The sequence below is a fragment of the Neofelis nebulosa genome, chromosome X (assembly GCF_028018385.1).
Source record: "Neofelis nebulosa isolate mNeoNeb1 chromosome X, mNeoNeb1.pri, whole genome shotgun sequence".
Classification (NCBI taxonomy): Eukaryota; Metazoa; Chordata; class Mammalia; order Carnivora; family Felidae; genus Neofelis; species Neofelis nebulosa.
Window position 1 is genome coordinate 98,887,697 of NC_080800.1, and position 23,481 is coordinate 98,911,177.

General features: G+C 43.7%; 1 protein-coding gene across 1 annotated transcript in view; it reads right to left on the reverse strand.

Annotated features, from left to right (window-relative positions):
* Positions 1 to 16,074, reverse strand: part of LAMP2 (lysosomal associated membrane protein 2) — a 36,372-nt gene extending 20,298 nt beyond the window's left edge. Inside the window, 4 exon segments of the mRNA XM_058713848.1 lie at positions 2,022 to 2,235; positions 2,877 to 2,995; positions 15,838 to 16,056; positions 16,059 to 16,074. Of these exon segments, the coding sequence (XP_058569831.1) occupies positions 2,022 to 2,235; positions 2,877 to 2,995; positions 15,838 to 16,056; positions 16,059 to 16,074 (568 nt within the window).
* Positions 16,075 to 23,481: the final 7,407 nt, after the last annotated feature.

A 23,481-nucleotide genomic window follows, 5' to 3' on the forward strand; every position in this document is an offset into this window, starting at 1 on the left:
GCCTGATTTCCCCTCTGCTACACACACAGCCTCTATTTTAATCAGGCAGCTCTCCAAACACTGCTCCACATGCTACGCTTCCCCCTGCTGGAAATCCTCTGCCCAAATTCTCCACTTACCCAAATTCGACCATTAGCTGAGTTTTCAGCTCGGGTCCTTCTTTATACCAAGCTTTCTCACCCCTCCAACGCACACTGACCTCTCCTTTCTCTCTGCTCCTAATGAGACCACTTGTGAGGGCACTTTTTTTTTTAAAGTTTATTTATTTATTTTGGGAGAGAGAGCACAAGCAGGGGAGGGGCAGAGAGAGAGAGGATCCCAAAAGAGAGAGAATCGGGCACTGAGATTGCACTGATCTCATGAACCACCAGATCATGATCCGAGTCGCAGTTGGACGTTTAATCGACTAAGCCCCAGATCAGGCACTCTTAACCATGGGCACTCACAGACAGGCTCGGGAAGTATATACCATCTGCAAAGTTTACTCTGTACTTTGAGAGAGAGGGTCTACAGCTTTCTTCCTGTTGCCACCCCCTCAACAAAATCACAAACAACAACAAATCACACTATCTCGATGCTTTCTGCTTTTTTCCATATAACTTGGAAAAATAATTTTGCCTTGTGTCCCCAACTAGTTTTAAAGCTCCTTGAAGGTGAGGGGCAAGTCTTATACTAGTTCTAAAAGACAATGTCAGGCACGAGGCTAAATATGTAAGATAACCAGTAACAGACTCGCTCTAGTTACCCTCTCAAACTAAGATTAGGAAAGAGAAAACTAGGACTGATTTCCAGGTCTCAGTCCGTGTTACCTCCCAAGTTTTACATGAGCTCATTCACTTCTGGGTCTTGAAAATATGGCCTTTTGATGTCCATAAATCCCAGTAAATCATTCACCCCCCAAGCCTCACAACTGAAGGTCATCTGCCTGTGTTTTGGGGGTCAGAATGAAATCCTATCTGTGAAGAATGCTCGGCTACCACGTTAACCCAAATCTCAGTAGAAGGGAAAGAAAGGAGAGAATTCTATCCCTAACAAAACTGAAACCTCCACTATCCATGCCTTCAAAATGTTTAGTACAAAAAAAAATCTAGTACACATTTCGATTCTAAGAGTTACAAGAACGCCTTATTACTAATGCTTTCCCAAATTCGTTTTGACCTGAAATTGTCTCAAAATAACAACAGATGTTGACTTTACTTTGCCTTTACTTAATCACTTAGCTTTCAGTCAAAATCTTATCTAAGTGGTAAAAAGATCTAAAGATGAAGCATTTCTGCTGATCTCAGGTTACTGAACTTGTACATATTTAAAATAGTTATCAGCTAAAGGATTTTCTCATTCATTCAGATTTGATGAACTACCCACTACTGAATGAAATAAATGATAATAGTCAAGTGCATGAACTCTGTAGCTTAACAGACTTAGGTTCAAACACCAGCTCATCCACTTACTAGCTGTGTAACCTCTGGGAAAGTTATTTAATCTCATTAAGCCTCATTCCCTTTACCTGTAAAGTTGAGACAGTATCTACTTCCCAGGCTTGCTGCTGTGGATTGAGACGCAGCTAGTCACACACTTAGGGTACTACCTAGTACAAAGTAAAGCACTCAGGGACACTTGGGTGGCTCAGTCGGTTAAGCGGCCGACTTCGGTTCAGGTCATGATCTCATGGTTCATGGGTTCGAGCTCTGCATCGGGCTCTGTGCTGACAGCTCGGAGCCTGGAGCCTGCTTTGGATTCTGTGTCTCAGGCTCTCTCTCTGCCCCTCCCCCGCTTGTGCTCTGGCCCTCATAAATAAACAAACATTTAAAAAAAAGTTAAAAAAAACAGAGTACGCAAACAATGACAGCAAATATCATCATCGTGTTGAACACTGCTGTATGTGGGGCGGAAACAAAGATGTAAACTTTCCATTCTAGTTAGGAAGACAGTCATGCATACAGATGACTTTTAAGTCATTTACATTTGTATTATTAATAAAGAGTAAGAGAACAGAACACAAATCTAATTCTTAAGTTTACCTTTATCTTTGGCATCAGGAAATGTTGTGTTGTCACTAATGTTGTAGGAAAATGAGATACCGTCAATCGAGTAAGTAGACCCCTCCTTTGTAAAATTCACAACCCAGGAAAAACCGGATCCAAATTGCACGGCTATTTTGGGACCATTCTGGTCTTCCCCGCAAGTGCTTCCATTATATGTTGCAGTGCTGAGGTCTGAAACGGTTACAGTTTTCTAAAAGAAAAAGAAGTTTGGGGGTAAGGAACACACAGGCGGAAATGACCATCAGGCATTTACGTCGGATGTGCCAATTCAGTCTACGTTACACATCCCCCCATGGCCAGGCTGCCCTTTGGCTGGCCTGTTGTGGAAACCAGTCTCAGATTCTTCATCTACAGACCAGTCCTCTGGACAAAAGGAAAAGGAAAAATGGCCTGAACTTCTCTTCCTGATTTTTTTTTTTTTTAAATCAGGTTATAAGCAGGCAGGACCTTAACCAAAAGAAAATAAGACAAAAAGACTGAGAGGGCACCCCCCCAAAGGAGATTATAACAGCAAACTATTAGAAATGGGAATGCTTTGATGTCAGTACATGTTAAAGCAGCACCGATGTGGTGAGGCATGAACACCACACAGTCTTTGGATCACGTGCCCTTAACCGACTGCAAGGAAAACTCCAAAGAACCAAGGAAGTAAAATATTCCTTCTAACACTACACAGAATACCTTCAGGTATCTAGGTTTTTAAAAAACCCACAGAACTGAAGCGTTAAGTCAGTTAACATATGAAATCTCATCCATAGAAGTGTATGTAAAGGATAAAGAATGGAACTGAGTTTCTACTAGAAACCTCAAGGAAAAAAGAAAAATACTTACATAACTTTTGCTTGTAGTCTCATAGCGTATTGTGAAATTCATCTGCCATTTTGCATAAAGGCAAGTGGCTTTTCCTGAATCTGTCAAATTAAGTTCTAATGCGTAAGATGAGACAGCTCCTAGATTTATTAAAAAGAAATAAGATTGTGAAACTGTACCACAAAAACATATCTAAAATAAAAACGACCCCTATCCGCCACTGAAGTTCAACCAGCTCTAAGATGAAACAAAGTCCTTTGGTATCTTGGTGATGGTTTTTCTTTGTATTTTTAGTGGACTCCTATTCATAAAGTTAGCATTACCCCTTCCAGAAGGAATGGTTACTTGACCTAGGATGCCGCCTAGTAGTCATAGCCACACTCGCCTGTGCCTGGCTAGTTTTGTTTTAAGCAATTATAGTTTGCCCATTAGACTTTTGTTTTTAAGGTAAATGAGGTTAAGGGGGAGCTCAGAAGGGGGCGTTAAACAGTCTTTCTCAAACCAGCTGATGGAACTTTCTCTGCAAAAATAATGACAGATCGGATGTTCTATGGTCTTGTTGCCTTCAACCCGGTCACAAGCTATGCGGCCTATGACGCATGGACGTCTTGTTGAACTGTTTTATTCTTTTAATTTTTTTAAATGTTCATTCATTTTTGAGAGACAGAGACAGAGAGAGTGTGAGTGGGGAGGGGCAGAGAGAGAGGGAGACACAGAATCAGAAGGAGGCTCCAGGCTCTGAGCTGTCAGCACAGAGCCCGACGCGGGGCTTGAACCCACAAACTGTGAGATCATGACCTGAGCCGAAGTCAGATGCTTAACCAACTGAGCCACCCAGGCGCCCCATGAACTATTTTATTCTGATGTGAAGATGTGGGATGGCTCTTTGTAAGCATGTGTACCATGTGACCAAAAGAACAGACCTTCAAAGGTTGTTAGATCCATAAGCAAAACGTTATTTTTTTTTTTTATAAATGTAACATTCATCATTTGGCTCCATTTTAAAATCCAACTAATCAGAAAGGCTGATGAATCTTTTGACATGGATTCAAAGTCACTTCCTGTGTTCTCAACCTGCTACCTCTTTAGGCAGAGAAACCTTACCAGGACAGAAAAGCCATGGGGCTTTTGAGCTAACTTGGCTCTCATCTACACTAGGTTCAACACAGGGACATTCCCTATTAAACTGAAGAGCCCAAGAACTAAAAATACTATGTGCCAGCAAACACACCAGCAGCATAAATGACAGGCAACCAGCTTTCTTCACTGTCTCTCACATTACCCAAGGGAAAAGCAGTTTCCTGCTAAGACAGCCTTTAATGATAGCTGGGCAATCCGGCGTCATCTACAAGCAGGGACATGCTATGGACTACAGAGAATCAAGTCCTAAGAGGACTAGCGAGAAGGCGTGCCTCAGCAACAGCTTTCAAGTTGTACACAAAAGCCTGTGGTCATGATGCTCCGGAAGCCAGGCTGTCCTGCAAGCCTGAATATTATGCTGAAGCGTGTGGTTACTGAGTGCTTAAATGTATTGGTTAAGGCTTGAACAGACCTCCCGAGGCCTGAGCAGGTTCTGTAGCCATTCTTTTCTAAGTGCAATATGGAACGGAGCTGTCGTCCCTGATCCAAGGCTATCTGGTAGTGGAACTGAGGGCTCTGGCTTCTAATTTTCCTTTTTGTTTTCTCTTGCCTTTTCTTTCTTTCTTTTTTGGTTTATTTTTTAGTTTATTTATTTTTTGAGAGAGCGAGAGAAGAGAGGGCAAGCCGGGGAGGGGCACAGAGAGATGGAGAGAGACATCCCAAGCAGGCTTCATGCTGTGAGCGCACAGCCCGACGCTGGGCTCCAACTCACGAACCGTGCGATCATGACCTGAGCCAAAACCAAGATTCGGACATTTAACCGACAGAGCCACCCAGGCGCCCCTGGCTTCTAATTTTTCTGATCAACTGGAAGCCTGCGTTTTATATGCTGTCTTTCTTGGTCTTTTTTTTTCTTTCAAAATTCCAAAAATTTATTTTTGTATTTATAGACAAGCTTATTCTCTTTTTTATTATTTTTAATTTTTTTTAATTTACATCCAAATTAGTTAGCATATAGTGCAACAATTTCAGGAGTAGATTCCTTAGCGCCCCTGACCCATTTAGCCCATCCCCCCCCACACCCCCTCCAGCAACCCTCAGTTTGTTCTCTGTATTTAAGAGTCTTTTCTGTTTTGTCCCCCTCCCTGTTTTTATATTATTTTTGTTTCCCTTCCCTTATGTTTATCTGTTTTGTATCTTAAAGTCCTCGTATGAATGAAGTCATATATTTGTCTTTTTCTGACTAATTTCACTTAACATAATACCCTCCAGTTCCATCTACGTAGTTGCAAATGGCAAGATTTCATTCTTTTTGATTGCCGAGTAATATTCTAGTGTGTGTGTGTGTGTGTGTGTGTGTGTGTACCACATCTTCTTTATCCATTCATCCATCGATGGGCATTTGGGCTCTTTCCATACTTTGGCTATTGTTGATAGTGCTGCTATAAACATGGGGGTGCATGTGTCCCTTCAAAACAGCACACCTGTATCCCTTGGATAAATGCCTAGTAGTGCGATTGCTGGGTCGTAGGGTAGGGTAGGTAGGGTAGTTCTACTTTTAGTTTTTTGAGGAACCTCCATACTGTTTTCCAGAGTGGCTGCATCAGCTTACATTCCCATCTCTTGGTCTTGTTTAAAGTCCGGAGCTTTAACAGATCCTCCTTGTATTCAAAGCATTCAAAACTGTTAGACATAACCAAGAAAAGCCTCACGTGAGTCAATCTTTTACTTTTCAGAGATATTAAAGGAACAGAAAGAAAATGGCATAAAATAGTAATAGCACCAGTGTGTACCCATGTGGGAGACCTCATACCTCATGAAGCAGAAGGTACAGGTTGTGGTTCAAATTTACCACTACATTAAATTCAAGATAGTCTAGCTGCCAACCTAAAAATAAGAACTGAGAAGTGCCCTGAGGGCTCCAGCACTTTCTGTTCTAGTGCCTTTCTTCCTGTGACAGCTATCCCTTTCACAGAGCTTCCTGGCTTCCCCTACATCTCCAACTGCACGGGGACCACTTTTACTCCATATCTATCACCTCAAACTCAACAACTCCAAAACGAAAATTCACTCTTCTCCTTCCTCTAAACTGCTCCCCTTCTCTGGCTGTAAAGGAAAGGCAGGACCTTGAGGATTCCCCCTTGGGAATTAGGGGCACCTGGGTGGCTCAGTCGGTTAAGGGTCCGACTTTGGCTCAGGTCATGATCTCACAGTTGGTGAGTTCAAGCCCTTCATCGAGCTCCGTGCTGACGGCTCAGGGCCTGGAGCCTGCTTTGGATTCTGTGTCTCTCTCTTTCTCTGCCCCTCCCCTACTTGTGCTCATGCTCTCTCTCTTTCTCTAGCTCTCACAAAAATAAATAAACATAAAAAAATATTTTTAAAAATTTTTGGGAATTAGCTTCTACTTCATTCTCTTCGTGAAGTTCTACTGATGTTTTTTTTCCCCTTCAAATCCTCTCAAATCCAAACTTTGCCTTTTATTTCTTTTTTTTTAATTTTTTTTTTAATTTATTTTTGAGAAAGACAGAGACAGAATGCGAGTGGGTTGCGGCAGAGAGAGAGGGAGACCCAGAATCCAACACCGGCTCCAGGCTCTGAGCTGTCAGCACAGAGCCCGATGGGGGCTCGAACTCACGAGCTGTGAGATCATGACCTGAGCCGAAGTCGGCCGCTCAACCGACTGAGCCACCGAGGCGCCCCTGCCATTTACTTCTATTCCCTATCCACCACCCCACCCCTGAGTTATTACAGATGCCTCCTAGCTGTCCCTAGAAATGCTCCCTGATTAATGGTCCTTCAATACCTCTTCCTGTCAGGACATTGGTTCAAATACTTTTATTAGCTCCAAAAGTCCCATATTAAATTTAAATTCCTCCAGCTGACTTTCAAAGTAATCCTTGATCTCATCCCACCCTATTCCTTCAACTTCTCTCAAACCATTTTCCCAGAACACACCCTTTAATCTGGTTAAACTTGTTCCACTGGACCCAAATGCCATGCTCTATTCAACCTCTACCCCTAGGCCTCTACTGTCCCTAACTTTTGAGATTTACTTTTCTTCTACCGATCGATCTAAGTGTTCACTTGAGGAAGGACCGCCTCTCTTTCAGGCTGCCTCCAAATGTGCAACACCTTCAGACCCTGCCTTTTTCTAATAATTTCTGGCAGATGTCACCACCTACTGTAAAAGCTGAAAATGTCAGATGCTTGCTTTCCCAGCCTCCCTTTCAGCAAGGATGGACAAAGCTCCACCTAACACAGGCATCTGCCCCAGATTTTAGATAGGAGGGCGGCGGAATGGAGCCAGGAATGGAAGTGTCACCCTCAGGTGGCAGTTGCTACAGCAGGATCAAGGTCCCAGGCAACAAGGCCTGCAGAGCTGGCGGTGGTGACAGTAGTGCGCGAACTGCAGTCCAACGCCTGGCGGCGCTCGTACAGTTCAGCGACATGACGGGGAAACGGCCAGGCCTTGACATCCACAGCCAGGAGCCCTGGTAATTCCGAGCCACTCGATATGCATGTTTTTATAAAGAAAAATGTTATTGATGCCTAACATACAGAGGGACACACACTATCACATATGAAAGGGAAAGGTACATGGAACCTTAAGCACACAGCTCAAAGAATTTCCACAAGCTGAATCCACTTGGGTTAAGAAACAGAACATTCCAAGTGCTCCCGAAGCCCCTTCCAGGTACTTTTTCCCTCCCAAGGGCAACCACTATCCCGACTTCTAACAGTACAGGTTAGTTTTGCCTGTTTTTCAACTTGATGTAAATGGAAACACTCACTATGTTCCTTTGTGTCTGGCTTCTTTCACTGCATATTAAGTTAGTGGGATTCGCCCAGGTTGGTGTGTGTAACTGCAGTGTGTACGTTCTCACTCTGTACATATAGCTTTCTATTATTGGGTAAATACTCCACTACTTATCTACGCTATTGCTAATGGGCATTTGGATAGTTTCCAGTTTGGTCCTAATGCAAATGGACACGTCGGTGAACATGTGTGTATGTGTGCCTGTTGGGTATGTATCTAAGAATGAAACGGGGGATCAAAGGCTATGCATATGTCCTGATAACTGTTTAATAAATTCTTTTTCTGCTTAAAAACTACCAGATTTTATTTCTTTTATTTTTTAATGTTTATTTATTTTTGCGAGAGAGCGCACGTGCGCGCATGAGCGGGGGAGGGGCAGAGAGAGAGGGAGACAGAGGATCCAAAGCAGGCTCTGCACTGACAGCAGAAAGCCCGATGTGGGGCTCAAACTCACAAACCATGAGATCATAACCTAAGCCAAAGTTGGACACCCAACCAACTGAGCCACCCAGGTGCCCCTATCAGATTTTATTTCTGTTGCTCACAACTAAGAACCTGGAATGATAAGCTATCCATTTTTCAGCAGCCATTTTCTCCACAAAGATCTCCTGAACTATAGAAGCCTTGAAGAGCAGTCATAGTGCATACCCCCACCTTTCAGTATATTTTTGTACTATTCTGAATTATTCACTTATTTTATGCCTGTAAATCTTAACCCCTCTGTTGTCACAAGCTCCAAAACAGCAGTCTTCAACTGTAACTTCACAACCAACTGATGTGTCACAGTAAGTTACTGTATACAGCAGGTAATTTGTTAACTAATAAAAAAAGGACCCAAGTCTGTGAATGAATGATATATCTGGATTCAAGTTTCCCTTTTGATAATGTCTCTGCCACTCATTTGAATTCCAATATGCTCCCTTACCAACAGATGATCCAATCTATGCCACAGCCCCTAGGAGTGGGCCTTCGATATGAATGGCATCCATCACGGGTGCCATGGTCGGAGAGACCATGTCTATTACTTTTCCTCTATCTCCTCTCATTCCTAATAGTGCTGAATATATATTAGTTTCTCAATAAATATTGACTGATTGTATCAATGCAAAAATATCCTGCAACAAGGACCTGAAATATAGCTTAATCTAATTACAAAAAGGCAAATCTTCTAGTTTTGCCAAATCATGAACCTAACCTATCCGTCTTCTGGATTCTTCCTCAACCCCCAAGTCAGTTTTCGCCTCAATAAATTCTGACATGAATTTCAAGCTAGGAATAATGTATTTCCCACAAGGCAAGTTGATAGTTGAAACATTTACACTTTGCTAAAAAGTCTCCAGAAAGCCATTTCCATCCTTATTGCTGTATTTTCTTTTAGCATAGCTAAATCGTTTTTGTTTAAAAGTCTTTATGGCATTAAAAAAAAAACCCAAGGGTGGGTGCCTGGGTGTCTTGGTCAGTTAAGCATCCAACTTCGGCTCAGGTCATGATCTCACGGTTCGTGAGTTCAACCCCCACTTCGGGCTCTGTGATGACAGCTCAGAGCCTGGAGCCTGCTTCAGATTCTGTGTCTCCCTCTCTCTCTCCCCCTCTTCTGTTTGTGCTCCCTCTGTCTCTCAAAAATAAATAAATGTTAAAAGAATTTAAAAAGCCCAAGGCTGGGGTGCCTGGGTGGCTCGTCGGTTAAGCGTCCGACTTCGGCTCAGGTCATGATCTCATGGTCCGTGAGTTCGAGCCCCGCGTCAGGCTCTGTGCTGACAGCTCAGAGCCTGGAGCCTGTTTCAGATTCTGTGTCTCCCTCTCTCTCTGCTCCTCCCCTGTTCATGCTCTGTCTCTCTCTGTCTCAAAAATAAATAAACGTTAAAAAAAAAAATTAAAAAGCCCAAGGCTGTGTCAACTATACTCAAATAAAAAAATAATTAAATTAGTTAAATAATGTTTAAAAAAAACCCACACAGCTGAATATATCCTAGAGTGTGTAATTACAGAGCTAAGAGTTTATTCTCTAAAGAAAAAGGCATGCCTCAAAATCAACTTTCTCAAATTTAAATATCTTCTCAATCTTATTTCCAAAAAGTTCATTTATAGGCTCTTATAGAACTCAACTTATTTTTCCGAGCATGAGATGCTGCAGAAAGTGGCTGGGTTTTTACAAGTCTATCTAACCCAAAGCATAGTTGAAAAACATATATATTCGTAAACAAAATCGGGGCGGGGTGGGAACATAATACTAGTCGTACAACATAACCAATAAAAAACAATAATCTAAGAGGCGATATAATGAGGCGATTAAGAGCCCCATCTTTTGGGGCGCCTGGGTGGCGCAGTCGGTTAAGCGTCCGACTTCAGCCAGGTCACGATCTCGCGGTCCGTGAGTTCGAGCCCCGCGTCGGGCTCTGGGCTGATGGCTCGGAGCCTGGAGCCTGTTTCCGATTCTGTGTTCGAGCCCCGCGTCGGGCTCTGGGCTGATGGCTCGGAGCCTGGAGCCTGTTTCCGATTCTGTGTCTCCCTCTCTCTCTGCCCCTCCCCCGTTCATGCTCTGTCTCTGTCCCAAAAATAAATAAAAAAAAATTAAAAAAAAAAAAAAAAGAGCCCCATCTTTGGCACTGAAAAGCTAGAATTCAAATCAGTCAGTCCAATTTATTAGCTATGAGACTCTGGGCAAGTTATCCTCGCTAAGAATTGGAGTGTGTATTTCTTGAACAGGTTCTTCGAAAGCATGCGAGCCCTTCAGAGCTAAGAGAACTTTGCCAAGCAAGCTGGATATTCCAGCTTACAAGCTTCCCTTGTAGTAAACGTAGCAAGCACCTAAAGGAATCCTTCCCAAATTTTAATTATAGGTTTTTTTCATCATGTTAAGTTATGAACTCCTGAAGTCAAACTGATCCGTTCACAATGATGTTGGGCAAAGGGTCTTTTAAAAAAAAAAAAAGGGACATAGGCATACAGTATCTACGTACTCTTTCTCCTCTGTCCCCAGGTTTGATAAATCAGATTAACTGTTCCTCATTTACAAGTCCTCATTTATGCTTCCTAATATAAGTACAATCACCCATTCAGTTGCTGATACTCTTGATTTCTGGTACATCTCTTTTGAAAAGAAAAGTAATGAAATGATTTTAAGCTACAAAATAATTTTTTTTAAGATCAGAGAGTGGGTAAGGAAGTAAGGTTCAACACTATTCAACTAATGGAAAGTGCTTATTGCTGAGTGAGTGGTGTTTGGCAGATCTCCAGAATTCTTTTGCAATGCACAGCAACATACCAACAAGTACTTACAAAGTGTGCTTTTGGATCTGAGGCAATCTCTGATCACTGTAATATGGAATTATGATCGGAATGCTTTTGTCACTACAGGAGGAAGAGCAGTCTTCCTGCAGGAAGGATCACTTAGGTCAGCTACAGTGCTGTGAAATAATCATCGATCACAAATTCCATCCAAGGATATAGGGGAAGAAAGCTGCACTCAAATATTTGAATATCCAGAATCCTATCGGATGTGATAACCAATGACTAACGGCCAAACAGTAAGCCTGTCCTTTCAAGTATCTTTGTTACAGCTAAAATAATTTTAGCAGAACCTTGAAATCAAAGTAATCAGGTTAACAAAATGTGGTAGGGTTACAGAAAGATCCCATGCTTACTTTCTCTCTTTTAGATCACCTGCAAAAGGGAAGAGACTGGTTATTTGTGAAAACCTTATTCTCATTCTCACCAAGGACTTTCCTGCTTCTCTATGCTAACTCTCACTACTATGTAGGTATATCTGAAGGGGTACAAGTAAGATACTAGCATTATTATATGGGATTATAGTTCAGTAAATTGGTTTAAACTATCTGTATTGTTTAGCACTGATCTTGAAGTTCTAAGTCCAAAGACACAAAAAAAATTTGTTTTGGCAAAACATAATTTAAGATTCGCAGAAGAAAAAGGAGACCAAGCTGGTCTAATTTACAATCATCCCCAGTACCCACCAATGAATACCCTCAACAAAAATTCACTGAGGGTTAACTACGTACCAAGTGCTGTGCTAAGTAGGCAATGGGAAATGACAGTCCATAAGAGTCTTCACTCTCGGAGACCAGTGCCATAGGGGAGACTTGACTGGCAATGGTATTAAGGAAAAAAAAAAAAAAAGAATGGGGGGTGCACCTGGGTGGCTCAATCGGTTGAGCATCTGACTCGATTTTGGCTCTCAGGTCATGATCTCACAGCTCAGGATCCTCTGTCTCCGTTTTTCTGGCCCTCTCCCTCTCCTGTGCTCTCTCTCTCTCTCTCAAAAATAAACAAACATCAAAAATAAATAAATAAAGTGGAAAACAGGCTAGTCTAAAAACCTGAGAGTTTGGGAACGACAAGATTTACTCCTATTCCTTCAGATGGTCACCTGGCTGCCCCCCCCGCCCCATAACACTCAGGTCTCTGCTCACCAGGCAATGGATAACCACTTGAGGGAGGGAGGGGCTCCTACCCCTTAAGTTCACAGTCAGGATATTTATAGGAGGTTTTTCCCACCCTGAGAAGCATCAACCCTATCAAAACCAGGAGTCAAGGGGCGCCTGGGTGGCGCAGTTGGTTAAGCGTCCGACTTCAGCCAGGTCATGATCTCGCGGTCCGTGAGTTCGAGCCCCGCGTCAGGCTCTGGGCTGATGGCTCGGAGCCTGGAGCCTGTTTCCGATTCTGTGTCTCCCTCTCTCTCTGCCCCTCCCCCGTTCATGCTCTGTCTCTCTCTGTCCCAAAAATAAAAAAAAATAAATAAATAAATAAAAAAAAAAACCAGGAGTCAAACTAGTTACAAAAATCAATAACCACAGAAGAATTCTGAAATCTCTGAGGTCTCAAAGAAAAGACCCTTAAAACAATGATGCTCGGAAATGAGTTTCACCTACTATTCTCTTTATAATGCATCTACACAGCTTTTCTTCAGAAAAATCATATAGGTTTTCTTCAGAAAGTTCCCTAGTCAGTTAGAATTCATTCAAATAAACAGCACAATGTAATCTCTGTGAAAAGGACCAACGCATAAACCCTTCAAACTCTTTTCTACGCTTGCTGTAAAGCGGCTGTTTTTTTTTTTTTTTTTTTTTTTAAAGAGTTACCCTCTGGAGCCAGGATAGTTACAGAGTGAAACTGGCACAGCTTGAGTGCTCAAGCTAATGAGACTATAAACTCAGGACAGAACCTCCCCTCCGTTCGAACCCAGGAGCAGCACAAGATTCACAACAGGTCTTTTATGAGTATTTATTGACTGCTTGAAAAATTTTTGGTATCCACTCTGATATATAAAAGTAATGTACACGGGGTCGCCCAAGTGGCTCAGCAGCTGCGTGTCGGACTCTTGGTTTTGGCTCAGGTCATGGTCTCACTGGTCAGCTAGTGAGTCAGAGCCCCTCGCCGGGCTCTGCACTGATGCTGATAGCTGGGGCTGGCTTGGGATTCTCTCTCCCTCTCTCTCTGCCCTTCCCCCACTTGACTGACTCTCTCTCGCTCAAAAAAAAAAAAAAAAGGCAATGTGCCAAACCCATGAAGCAACTCAAGATCTGCTCAGTTCTTAGACCGAAAGCCACATGAAGGAGTCTGAGCCCCACACTGAACCAACAGCTGTCAGAAAAAGCAGCTGTATACAAGAAATGCTTCCCATTTCATCCTGATACCTTCTAAAAATCTAATCTAGGTACATTATGAACGTTTACTTCTCCAAATCCTGTTCTAAACCTGGAGGTGGAGGAAATCGATCTTGGAAATCTTCCAAGAAGATGAATCTAGTTAGTCCCAATCAATAAATGGCAAACTAGCAGATGAGCTGATGGGTTCTTTTATGTGCTTCTTTATGCCTGTTTATTTTCTGCATTGAGCAAGCATTGCTTTTGTAAAAACAAGACAAAAAAGCTTTCAGTAAAAAAGAAATCTAATGACACAAAAGCCAACAAGTAAGACAACTATTATTTTTTTTTCACTTTCTCTAAACAATAACAGCGTTGTGTTCGTGCAGATTCAATTGGCAGTGAACTACTGATTAACAGATGCCTTGGTCAGATGTGTTCCATCACTGATAAGGTGCTTTTCGTTGTAAACAATCCTCTCTTAGGGTCACTGGCCCCTCAGTAAGCGCTTCACTCCAACGTTACAGCTTTGAATTGTGTTTGAGCGAAGCCTCCATGGCCCCCTTTCACAAGGGCTATGGAGGCGTCTCCTGCCCTGTGTGGACAGCTGCACTAGGGGCAGGGAGTCTGAACCATTTGGTGTCAGGACCCCTTACTCTCTTATCCACTGAGAAATTGAAACAGCTTTGGTTTACATGAGTTATGACTACTGGCGTTGGCCATATTTGAAATCAAAAATGAGAAGTGAATACAACACAACATCAGAGCCATCAGAGCGGTGATGTCACCACACATTATGTAGCCTCTGGAAAACTCCACTGTACACTGGTGAAGAGTGTTGAGTGAAAAAGACAAGTAACTTCCTAGTATTACTTTAGAAATAAGTTTGTATCTGACATACGCCTCCTCAAAAAGATCCTTGAGAATCACTAGACTAGATCATCGAGAACCCTTCCAATACTATCACTCTGGAGCCAGACTTGTCAACTTTGGCACTAGTGACATTTTGAGGTGGATGAGTCTTTGTTGGGGGCACTGTCCTGTGCATTACAGGATGTTCAGCAGCATCCCAGCCTCTACCCACTAGATGCCAAAAGCAATCCCAGATTGACAACCAAAACATCTGTTTGACAACCAAAAACGTCTCCAGATGTTGCCAAATGTCCACTGTTTGAAAATCCACTATTTTCAGGTGCTGATTTTATTCCACTGAAATGGGAGTTAGAATGTGTACCTCTCAGTGCCTTCTCAGACCCCTATTATGTCTATTTCCTCCCCACTCCCATCTGGGTCTGTTCCTTCTGTTCATTTATTTGGTCACAAACAGCAAGAGTCAGTGGATAGCAGCAAGCACAGGATGAATCAGGTCAGGAAGAGACCTTCTGGTCAAGGTTCACCTTTCAGGCATTAAAGCCCTCAGGGACTCAGCAATCACTGGGGGAGGGTGGTAGAACTCAATCAGCCAACATTCATCCAGCCATTCTTAGGACTTGGTAACACCCCAATCTTGAGCAAGTTACCTATGGTCCTCCTCCGAAAATGAAGCGAAAGGCCAGTTGTGTGGCTACGAACACAACCTTCTGAAGGCAAAGAGGCAGTATACGAAGACTCCAAAACCTCACATCTAGGAGACCCTCCCAGCTGAAAGAGCTGGAGATTTTTTTAAAGGATTTTTAAGGTTTTTCTTTTTTGGTTTGTTTGTTTGTTTAAATCAGGATCTGGCTGGGAGGAAATAGCCGACTGGTAGAAAATCGACATCTTCAACAGTTCCAAGTCAGATCTTCACTCCCCACCAAAGTCCCCCCTCATCCCCTTCGTTTCCAGACCTTACCTCCGTGCTTTCTTGCCTGGAAATTGCCCCGGGCCACCCGAGGTCCCTACCCCTCCAAACTCGAGCTACCAAACTCAAATACAGCATCATTCCTCGTCTCTTTAATCACCCTTCCTCCACAGCCTCAAATTCCTGCCCACAAACCGCCCCCAGCCCTCTCACTGCCCCCTCAGACTCTACTGTCATATCTGCCTCTACCCTCCCCCCTTCCCCCAAGTTTCTCCACGCAGGCAATAGTCTCTTCCCTCCCCAATTTTTGCTCTCGCCCCTAAGATCCTAAGAAACCAGGGCTCCCCTGATTGTCTCTGCCACCCCAGAATCGCACGTACCTACGCTCACTCCTCAGTATCTTCCCCAAGTTACTCCTTCTACCCGGATGTGCTCCACTCCTCCCTCTTCCCCACCTACTCCCTCGGCGCCCACCCCCCCTTACTTGCCCCTTCTTACTCTCACGGGCCCTTCTTCCCCGCCATCCCCCGGTCAGGCCTTCTCTAGGTCACGGCTCGCTTCCCTGGGCCAAGCGCCACCGCCCAGTGTCAGCCTTTCAGGTTCTCACCCCCACCCCCCGGACCAGTCTTGCAGGTTGTGGCCTTTGAACTGGGCGCCCCGGGCCCAGGCTGAGGGACTAAGCAGGAGGGCCCGACAACTCACCCAGGACTAGGCAGAGCAGAACGAGCCCCGAGCCCGGAACCGGGGAGAAGCGGAAGCACACCATGATTCCGCAAAGGAGGCGGCGGCGGCGGCGCGGCAGCAGTGGCGGTGACGGTGGCGGTGGCAACAACAGCAGCAACACCAGGGAAAAAGCTTGCTGGGACCCGGGCAAGAGGAGCGCGGACCACCGACCACAAGTGCTGCAAACGCCAGGACAGGCGCTTCAGCGCGGGTCATAAGACTGGGGGCGGGGCTCTTTCTTGCCTTTAGCCAATCTCCACGCTTGAAAGCCGCGAGAAGGGTGGTGACGTAGGAGCCGGTGGGCGGGGCGACCACGCCCTGGCTTTTTGGTTCACAATCATTCTTATGCGCCTAAGAGATATGCGCGGACGGCTTTTTCTAAGGCTTAAAAGAGAGAATTAACTTTTGGGGGGTACAGATAGTAGAGTTTATTTCAGTTCCAACTCCTTGAGGAAGAAGAGAGTAATTTTACTGGAGTGAAACAGTTGCTAGGCATCACAACATAATACATATAAAAATAGTACCCAGTTATTACTCCAAACACTGTTGTTAGCTCTGCAGTTCGTGTTATTAAATGCACAAGGGCGCTGAGGGTAGTATGGTGTCACGGACAGCCAGAGCAAGACGTGGCCTCGAAGTTCGCCCTAGTTATAACACCCTGTTTTTCAAATGGAGGAGTTAAACTCAGAAAGAGAAAAAACCTTTTTTGAATACAGAAAGAAAGATAATAGGAAATAAAAAAATAAAATAGAAGGGTAAAGGGGAAAAATAAAGACCCAGAGAGAGATGGTTATTGATCTACCCTTCCAGCTATTTTTCCTATGCATATCCACATGTGACTATTCTTTAATGAATTCGGACTAAGCATACTATTTGGTATACTTGACAGTTGAATAGATGAAACCTAAAATAGCAAACAAATGAAAGCATTCAAAAACTGTAAAAATCTCACGTTGGGATAAAGCACTAATTCTCAAATGTTAGTGTCCCAAAGAATCATCTAGGGAGCTTACTATCATACAAACTCCCATACCTCATTCGTAAGAGATTCTGAAACAGTAGTTCTGTGGCTGTCCTTGGAATCCGTTTTTTTAAACAAGCACCCCCAAGTGATTCTGATTTCTGTGGTTCCTGAACTACACTTTAAGAAACACTAAAAAAAAAAAAAAATAGAGCTTCAAAAGCTTCTAGTCCAGGAGATCTTAATCTGGTGACCATGGATGAACTTGCCGGGGGGTGGCGGGGGGGGATCTGTGAATCTCCAGAAATTACATGCAACATTTATGTATGTGGATTTTTCAGGGAGAGGGAGCATGTTATAGCTTTTACAAATTCTCAAATGGAACCTGTGAGTCCTCACCCTAACACCCACCCCTGCTCAAATATGAACAATCACTGATATACCCTATCATTTGCTTTAGCATGATTAATTCCTGAACGTGAGAACACTTATTCATGAATGTATTCTTTCATGGGTGAAACTCAGTCAGGAGCAACTGACTTGCTCTATGAGGAGCTAACATATACTATAGTATTAGGTACTGCTTTTAGCAATGAAAGGTCATTCGACTGTCCCACCACCAATAAGACTAGACAGGAGCCATGTCCTGGAGAACCCTTGATTGAGTTGAGTCCTTAGATGTTTCCCCACCCATGTTTAACTGATGGACTCTGTCCCTTCTCCCTCAACTGTAAATCACCGAACTGCACCATCAACAATGGCCAAATTATGGAAAGAGCCCAAATGTCCACCAACTGATGAATGGATAAAGATGTGCTATATAAGTGTATACACACACACACACACACACACACACACACAATGGAGTATTACTCAGCCATCTAAAAGAATGAAATCTTGCCCTTTGCAATGACGTGCATGGAACTAGAGTGTATTATGCTAAGTGAAATAAATCAGTCAGAGAAAGACGAATACCATATGATTCCACTCATATATGGAATTTGAAAAACACAACAGACGAACATAGGGAAAGGGAAAGAAAAATAAGATAAAAACAGAGAGGGAGGTGAACCATGAGAGGCTCAAATACAGAGTATGAACTGAGGGTTGCTGCAGGGGAGGTGGGTGAGGGGATAGGCTAAATGGGTGATGGGCATTAAGGAGGGCACTTGTGATGAGCACTGTGTATTAATGTAAGGGATGAATCACTAAATTCTACTCCTGAAATCAATACTACACTATATGTTCACTAACTTGAGTTTAAATTAGTTAAATTAGTAAAATCTTGAAAGAAAAAAAATCACCTAACTGCAATGTTCAGCAAAACTCTAAGCTCTAGAAGAGATGAGAGAGCACAGTGGAAGGAACAGTGGATGGGCAGTCAGAAAAGTTAGGGATGAGATCTACTTACTGGCAGCTTGACCTTGGGCAAATCACTTCATCTCTTTAACTTCTGTATTTTTATCCATAAAACAAAATAGTGAGACTAGAGCAGTTTCTCAGTCCTGGCTGCGTTGGAATAACTTGTAGGACTTTAAAACTAGCCTTGCACCTTGGTCCCACCCCTTGAGATTCTGATTCGGTGGGTATGCAGTGCAGCGTGGGCATTGTATTTTTCTCAAGACTCCCCAAGAAAATATTAATGGCCCAGAGACCATCTCGAAGGTGGCCCCAGCTAAGACTCTATAAGAGTAAATGCTCATTTATTTAAAATAGAAGGGGGGGGGCCGCCTGGGTGGCTCAGTCGGTTGAGCGTCCGACTTCAGCTCAGGTCACGATCTCACGGTCTGTGAGTTCGAGCCCCGCGTCGGGCTCTGGGCTGATGGCTCGGAGCCTGGAGCCTGCTTCCGATTCTGTGTCTCCCTCTCTCTCTGCCCCTCCCCCATTCATGCTCTGTCTCTCTCTGTCTCAAAAATAAATAAACATTAAAAAAAATTTTTTAAGGGGCGCCTGGGTGGCTCAGTCGGTTGAGTGGTCGACTTCGGCTCAGGTCATGATCTCGCGGTCCGCGAGTTCGAGCCCCGCGTCGGGCTCTGTGCTGACAGCTGGGAGCCTGGAGCCTGTTTCGGATTCTGTGTCTCCCTCTCTCTGACCCTCCCCCGTTCATGCTCTGTCTCTCTCTGTCTCAAAAATAAATAAACGTTAAAAAAAATTTTTTTTAAATAGAAGGAGGGGGAACGCCTGGGTGGCCCAGTCGGTTAAGCGTCTGACTTTGGCTCAGATCATGATCTCACCATTCGTGAGTTCAAGCCCTGCGCCGGGCTCTCTGCTGTCAGCACAGAGTCTGCCTTGGATCCTTGGCCCCCCTTTCTCCCTGCCCCAGCCCACTCATTCTCTTTCTCCCTCTCAAAATAAATAAATAAACTTTAATAAAATAGAATAAGATAAAATAAAATAAAGCAAAATAAAATAAAATAGAAGGAAACAGTGTCACGATTAGTCAAATGTCCAGTTTAATAAATGGTTGCCCTTAACATTCTGCAGGTGCCATCAAATTACAAAAACGGAACACAGCGAGATACGAACAGCCTTATAAGCTAACTCCCACCCCTTATAACCTTTTCCCCTTCCAGAAAACAAACGCCCGTTCCCCGACTGGGAACCGGGTGCAGTTCGTCAGGAGACAGAACAAAGTCTTTGAAGTGGTGAGTAAATGGAACAGGTACCTCAAGAGACACAACGATGTGTTTGAAGTGGTTAGTAAATGGGGGGCATCTTGGTAGAATCAATAGATTAAACGTTCCCGAGCCTTAGGCTGGTCTGAGCTTCCACATTCCCAGTCTTCTCATGTGAAACACTGAGAACGACTCCCGTTTGCAGGCAGCCTCCCATGACCCCCGCCCCCCAGTTGAAGGCTCTCGCCCCAAGCTCTTCTGTGGCGGAGGCAGGTCGGTGCATGGGGACCAGCATCCGTGTTGGGGAACCCTGTGAGATCCCCTCTCTTCTGAGCTTCAAATGGGGTGGCTTCATTGTTGAAACTGCTATATCCCGAGTGCGCTTACGTACACGTCCTCTCCTACCGTACCTCAACCCTCCCCACTGTGCAAAATTCCTCAGCACACCCCCTCCGTACCCTCTACCCCCAGAGGGAGTGTATGACTCTTTTAAAATTTTTATTTATTCATTCATTTATCTCTACCCCCAACATGGAGCTCAAACTCCCAACCCCCAAATCAAGAGGGGTTTTGCTCCTCCGACTGAGCCAGCCAGGCACCCCTGTTTATGACTCTTTTGAGCAGCTTTGATTTTTTTTTAAATTTTTTAAACATTTATTTATTTTTGAGAGACAGAGTGCGAGTGGTGGAGGGGCAGAGAGAGAGGGAGACACAGAATCCGAAGCAGGCTCCAGGCTCCAGGCTCCAGGCTCCGAGCTGTCAGCACAGAGCCCGAAGTGGGGCTCGAGCCCACGAACCGTGAGATCATGACCTGAGCCGAAGTCGGACGCCCAACCGACCGAGTCACCCCTGGCGCTCCTCTTTTGAGCAGCTTTGAGAGTTCATGACTTTTTGGCCAGGGAGCAGGGAATCACTGGCAAACACATCCCTGAATGTGAACACACCGAATGGTGTGAGAAATAATGACCCTATCAGATTTGGTAAATGATGGACAATGAAATGTGTGGGTCAGAGCAAGGAAACGGACATAATGATACAGAGATATAGAATGGGAAAGTGATAAATGTTTATGAAACATACATAGGAAATACAGGCGATGGCATTGTCATGGCGTTGTATGGTGACAGACGGTGGCGAGCACAGCATTGCGTATAGATTTGTCCGATCACTATGTTGTACACCTGAAATGAATGTGACATCGTGTCTCAACGATACCTCAATGTAAAAAGAAATACGTTTTTTTTTGGGAAAAAAAAAAGCTTATGAAATAAATGATTGAGTGGCCCTGAGGTATTGGTGTCATCTCTTTGCCATCATGTGGTGGTTTTATTTGCATCCTCTGTGCACCATCTTTCCTTTCCCTACTCCTCCTCCCTTAAGTTTCTCACTCTAGCAGGTCCCCCTTTCTGGATAATGCTTCCAAACCGTGGCAATATGTCATCACTCAACTCCAGCAGAGAGGTCACAGTGGCCTCAAGAGCTGTCAACCTCTGAGCTAGAGCTCTCTGGGTGAATGGAGACATGCCGTTTTGAGTTATTAGTTTTCTCACAGGATTTTTCTCGACACCCCCCCCCCCACCCCGCAAAAGATATGGTCTAACCTGCTAAAACAAAGTGGTTCTCAGCCTCGAGTACACATCAAAATAACCAAAAGGACTTCTGAAAACACCAGTTACTGGGCCCCACTATGGAGTTTGAGCAGATCTGGGGTGAGACACAAGAATCTGCTTTTCTAGCAGCTTCTCAGATGTTCCTGATGCTGCTGTTCTGGAAACCATATTCTGAGTAGTGAGGTCCCAAACTCATTTCTGTGGTTACCTGTCCTCTGGGGAATGGGATTAAGAGGTGACGGGAGAGGGACTTTGATTAACTTCTGCAGTATTTAAATTTTTACAGCAACTGGATTGTTTTTGTGATAATGATTTTTAAATTAATGAGTGCAAATCATTTAAAACATCAAATAACTTAAAAAGGGATAAAATCAAGGAGAAGCATCCTTTCCCCTCCCTCAGACCCCAATCCCACTCCTCAAAGTAATAACTGTTAGCACTATTTTTTAATACTATCAGGAAAAAATGATGCGTGTACCTGCATATGTATTTATATTCTTTTTTTTAATTAGACAAATATGCGCATGCTCTACATTTTGTTACTGACTGGTTTTTCTCAGTTATTGGCGTATCTTAAAGATGTTTCCTAGAAATCATATAGCTTTACCTCATTATTTCAAATGGCTGGTTAATATTTAATTGTGTAGCTATATCATAATTTATCAAAATACAAATATGCTTAAACCTCTCCTTTCCAAACAAATCCCTGCATCTGTCTGCAGCATCACCTTGTGGTTAACATAGGAATTGCATCATAGAGCAACATCAATATATGGGAGTTTTAATAAACCATTTGACTGAAGTCGCAGTTTTGAAAATTGGAAACTTACCACAAGATAAGCATTGCTGGTGTGGCCAGAGCAACGTGGGGTCCAGCAGCTGTGATACTGAAGTGGGTTTTTGGAACCCATTCAGCCATCAGATTATCATGCAATCTTCGGAAAATCACTTCACGCATCGTGCATCTGATATCCGTGTCCACGCCCAAATGAAGACTCGCCCTTGTTCCCCTTACCTTGACGTGGAGGACACAGAAACATAGTCAGATGATGGCAAGAAGTTGCTTCTTAGAAGAGGGCGAAGTTTAAAACGCTAGTTCGTCTCCTGTGTGTATTGCTTGGCTTTACTCTCTTAAAGAGGGGCAGTCTAGCCTAGTAGTAGAGAGCCAGGGCTCTGGCTCTATTTGATTCCTGCTTCTTCCACTTACTAATTGTGTGACTTCTGGGCCTCAGTTTCCCCAGCCATAAAATGGAGATGATAACAATGGTATCTATCACGTAGGATTATGGTAAGGATTAAGTGAGGAACATGGAAAATGCTGACATATAGAAAGGACTCAACAAACATTTCTAATACTGTGATTAGAGTGGTCATTGTCGTGTCCCCTTCTCTCCCTGCCAGTGTGTCACAGACCTAAGTTCTCGTTGGTGCTCACTGATTAAGGGAGGGCTGTTGCTATCCTGCAAATTCTAAAATTCTTTCTATATAAATGTAATCCATGTCCAGTGAAGAATATTTGTAAAACACTGCTAAGCACAAAGAGAAAAATTAAAATAACCTGTAGTCCTATTTCTGCCTACAACATTCCTTCTCTTCCCACCTCCTCCAACACTAGGCTGGATTCTGCTTCTCCTTCAAATAACATGGCTTTCTCCTAACAAACCTTCTTTAACCAGCCAAGGCTGAAATGGGGGGGTTTCATCAACGTGCTCCTCTAATATCCTGGACTTCCATCATCATGGCATCTGTCATGCTGTTATCGTCTGTTCACTGGCCGAGACCCCATAGTAGCCTGGGAGCTTCTTTAGGGTGGAGAACACGGCCATTTTTTCACCAATCTCTTGTCATAAGTGCTTAGGAAATGTTTTCTTGAATTAATGAATGAATGACAGATCTAAGAATAGGTCCTGGCTTTTGGAGACTACATGACGTCAGTGTCGAGCTGGAGGAATGGTCTCCCCAGCAGAATATTTCCCAAGCTTTTTCCGTCTGAGTCACACGAGGGAAAGTGGCTGGCTATATGCCTTCTTTCCACTGGACTGGCCAGCTGACCATTGACAAACTTCTGACTTTGACCACTTTCTCCTTGTCTCTGTCTTTCTAAGTCTCAGACTCTCTCTCTCTCTCTCTCTCTCTCTCTCTCTCTCTCACACACACACACACACACACATACACACACTTGCAAGCCTACCTTACTTATATCTCCCCTGTGATCTCCACATTCTCTTTCAACACGATAGATTATATAGGAGAGTGATCCCAGGACATTATGACCCACAAAACTGTGAAATGATGTATCACTTAGGAAATAATGTCACATTTCCCTTCCTTTGCAGTAGGAGTTTGGAAGACAGTGTTAAGATTCAGAAATCCTTACTCTCCAGCCCTCCCTGGGACCGTATTGGTGATGACAATAACTTGGCTCTGCAGATTTTTA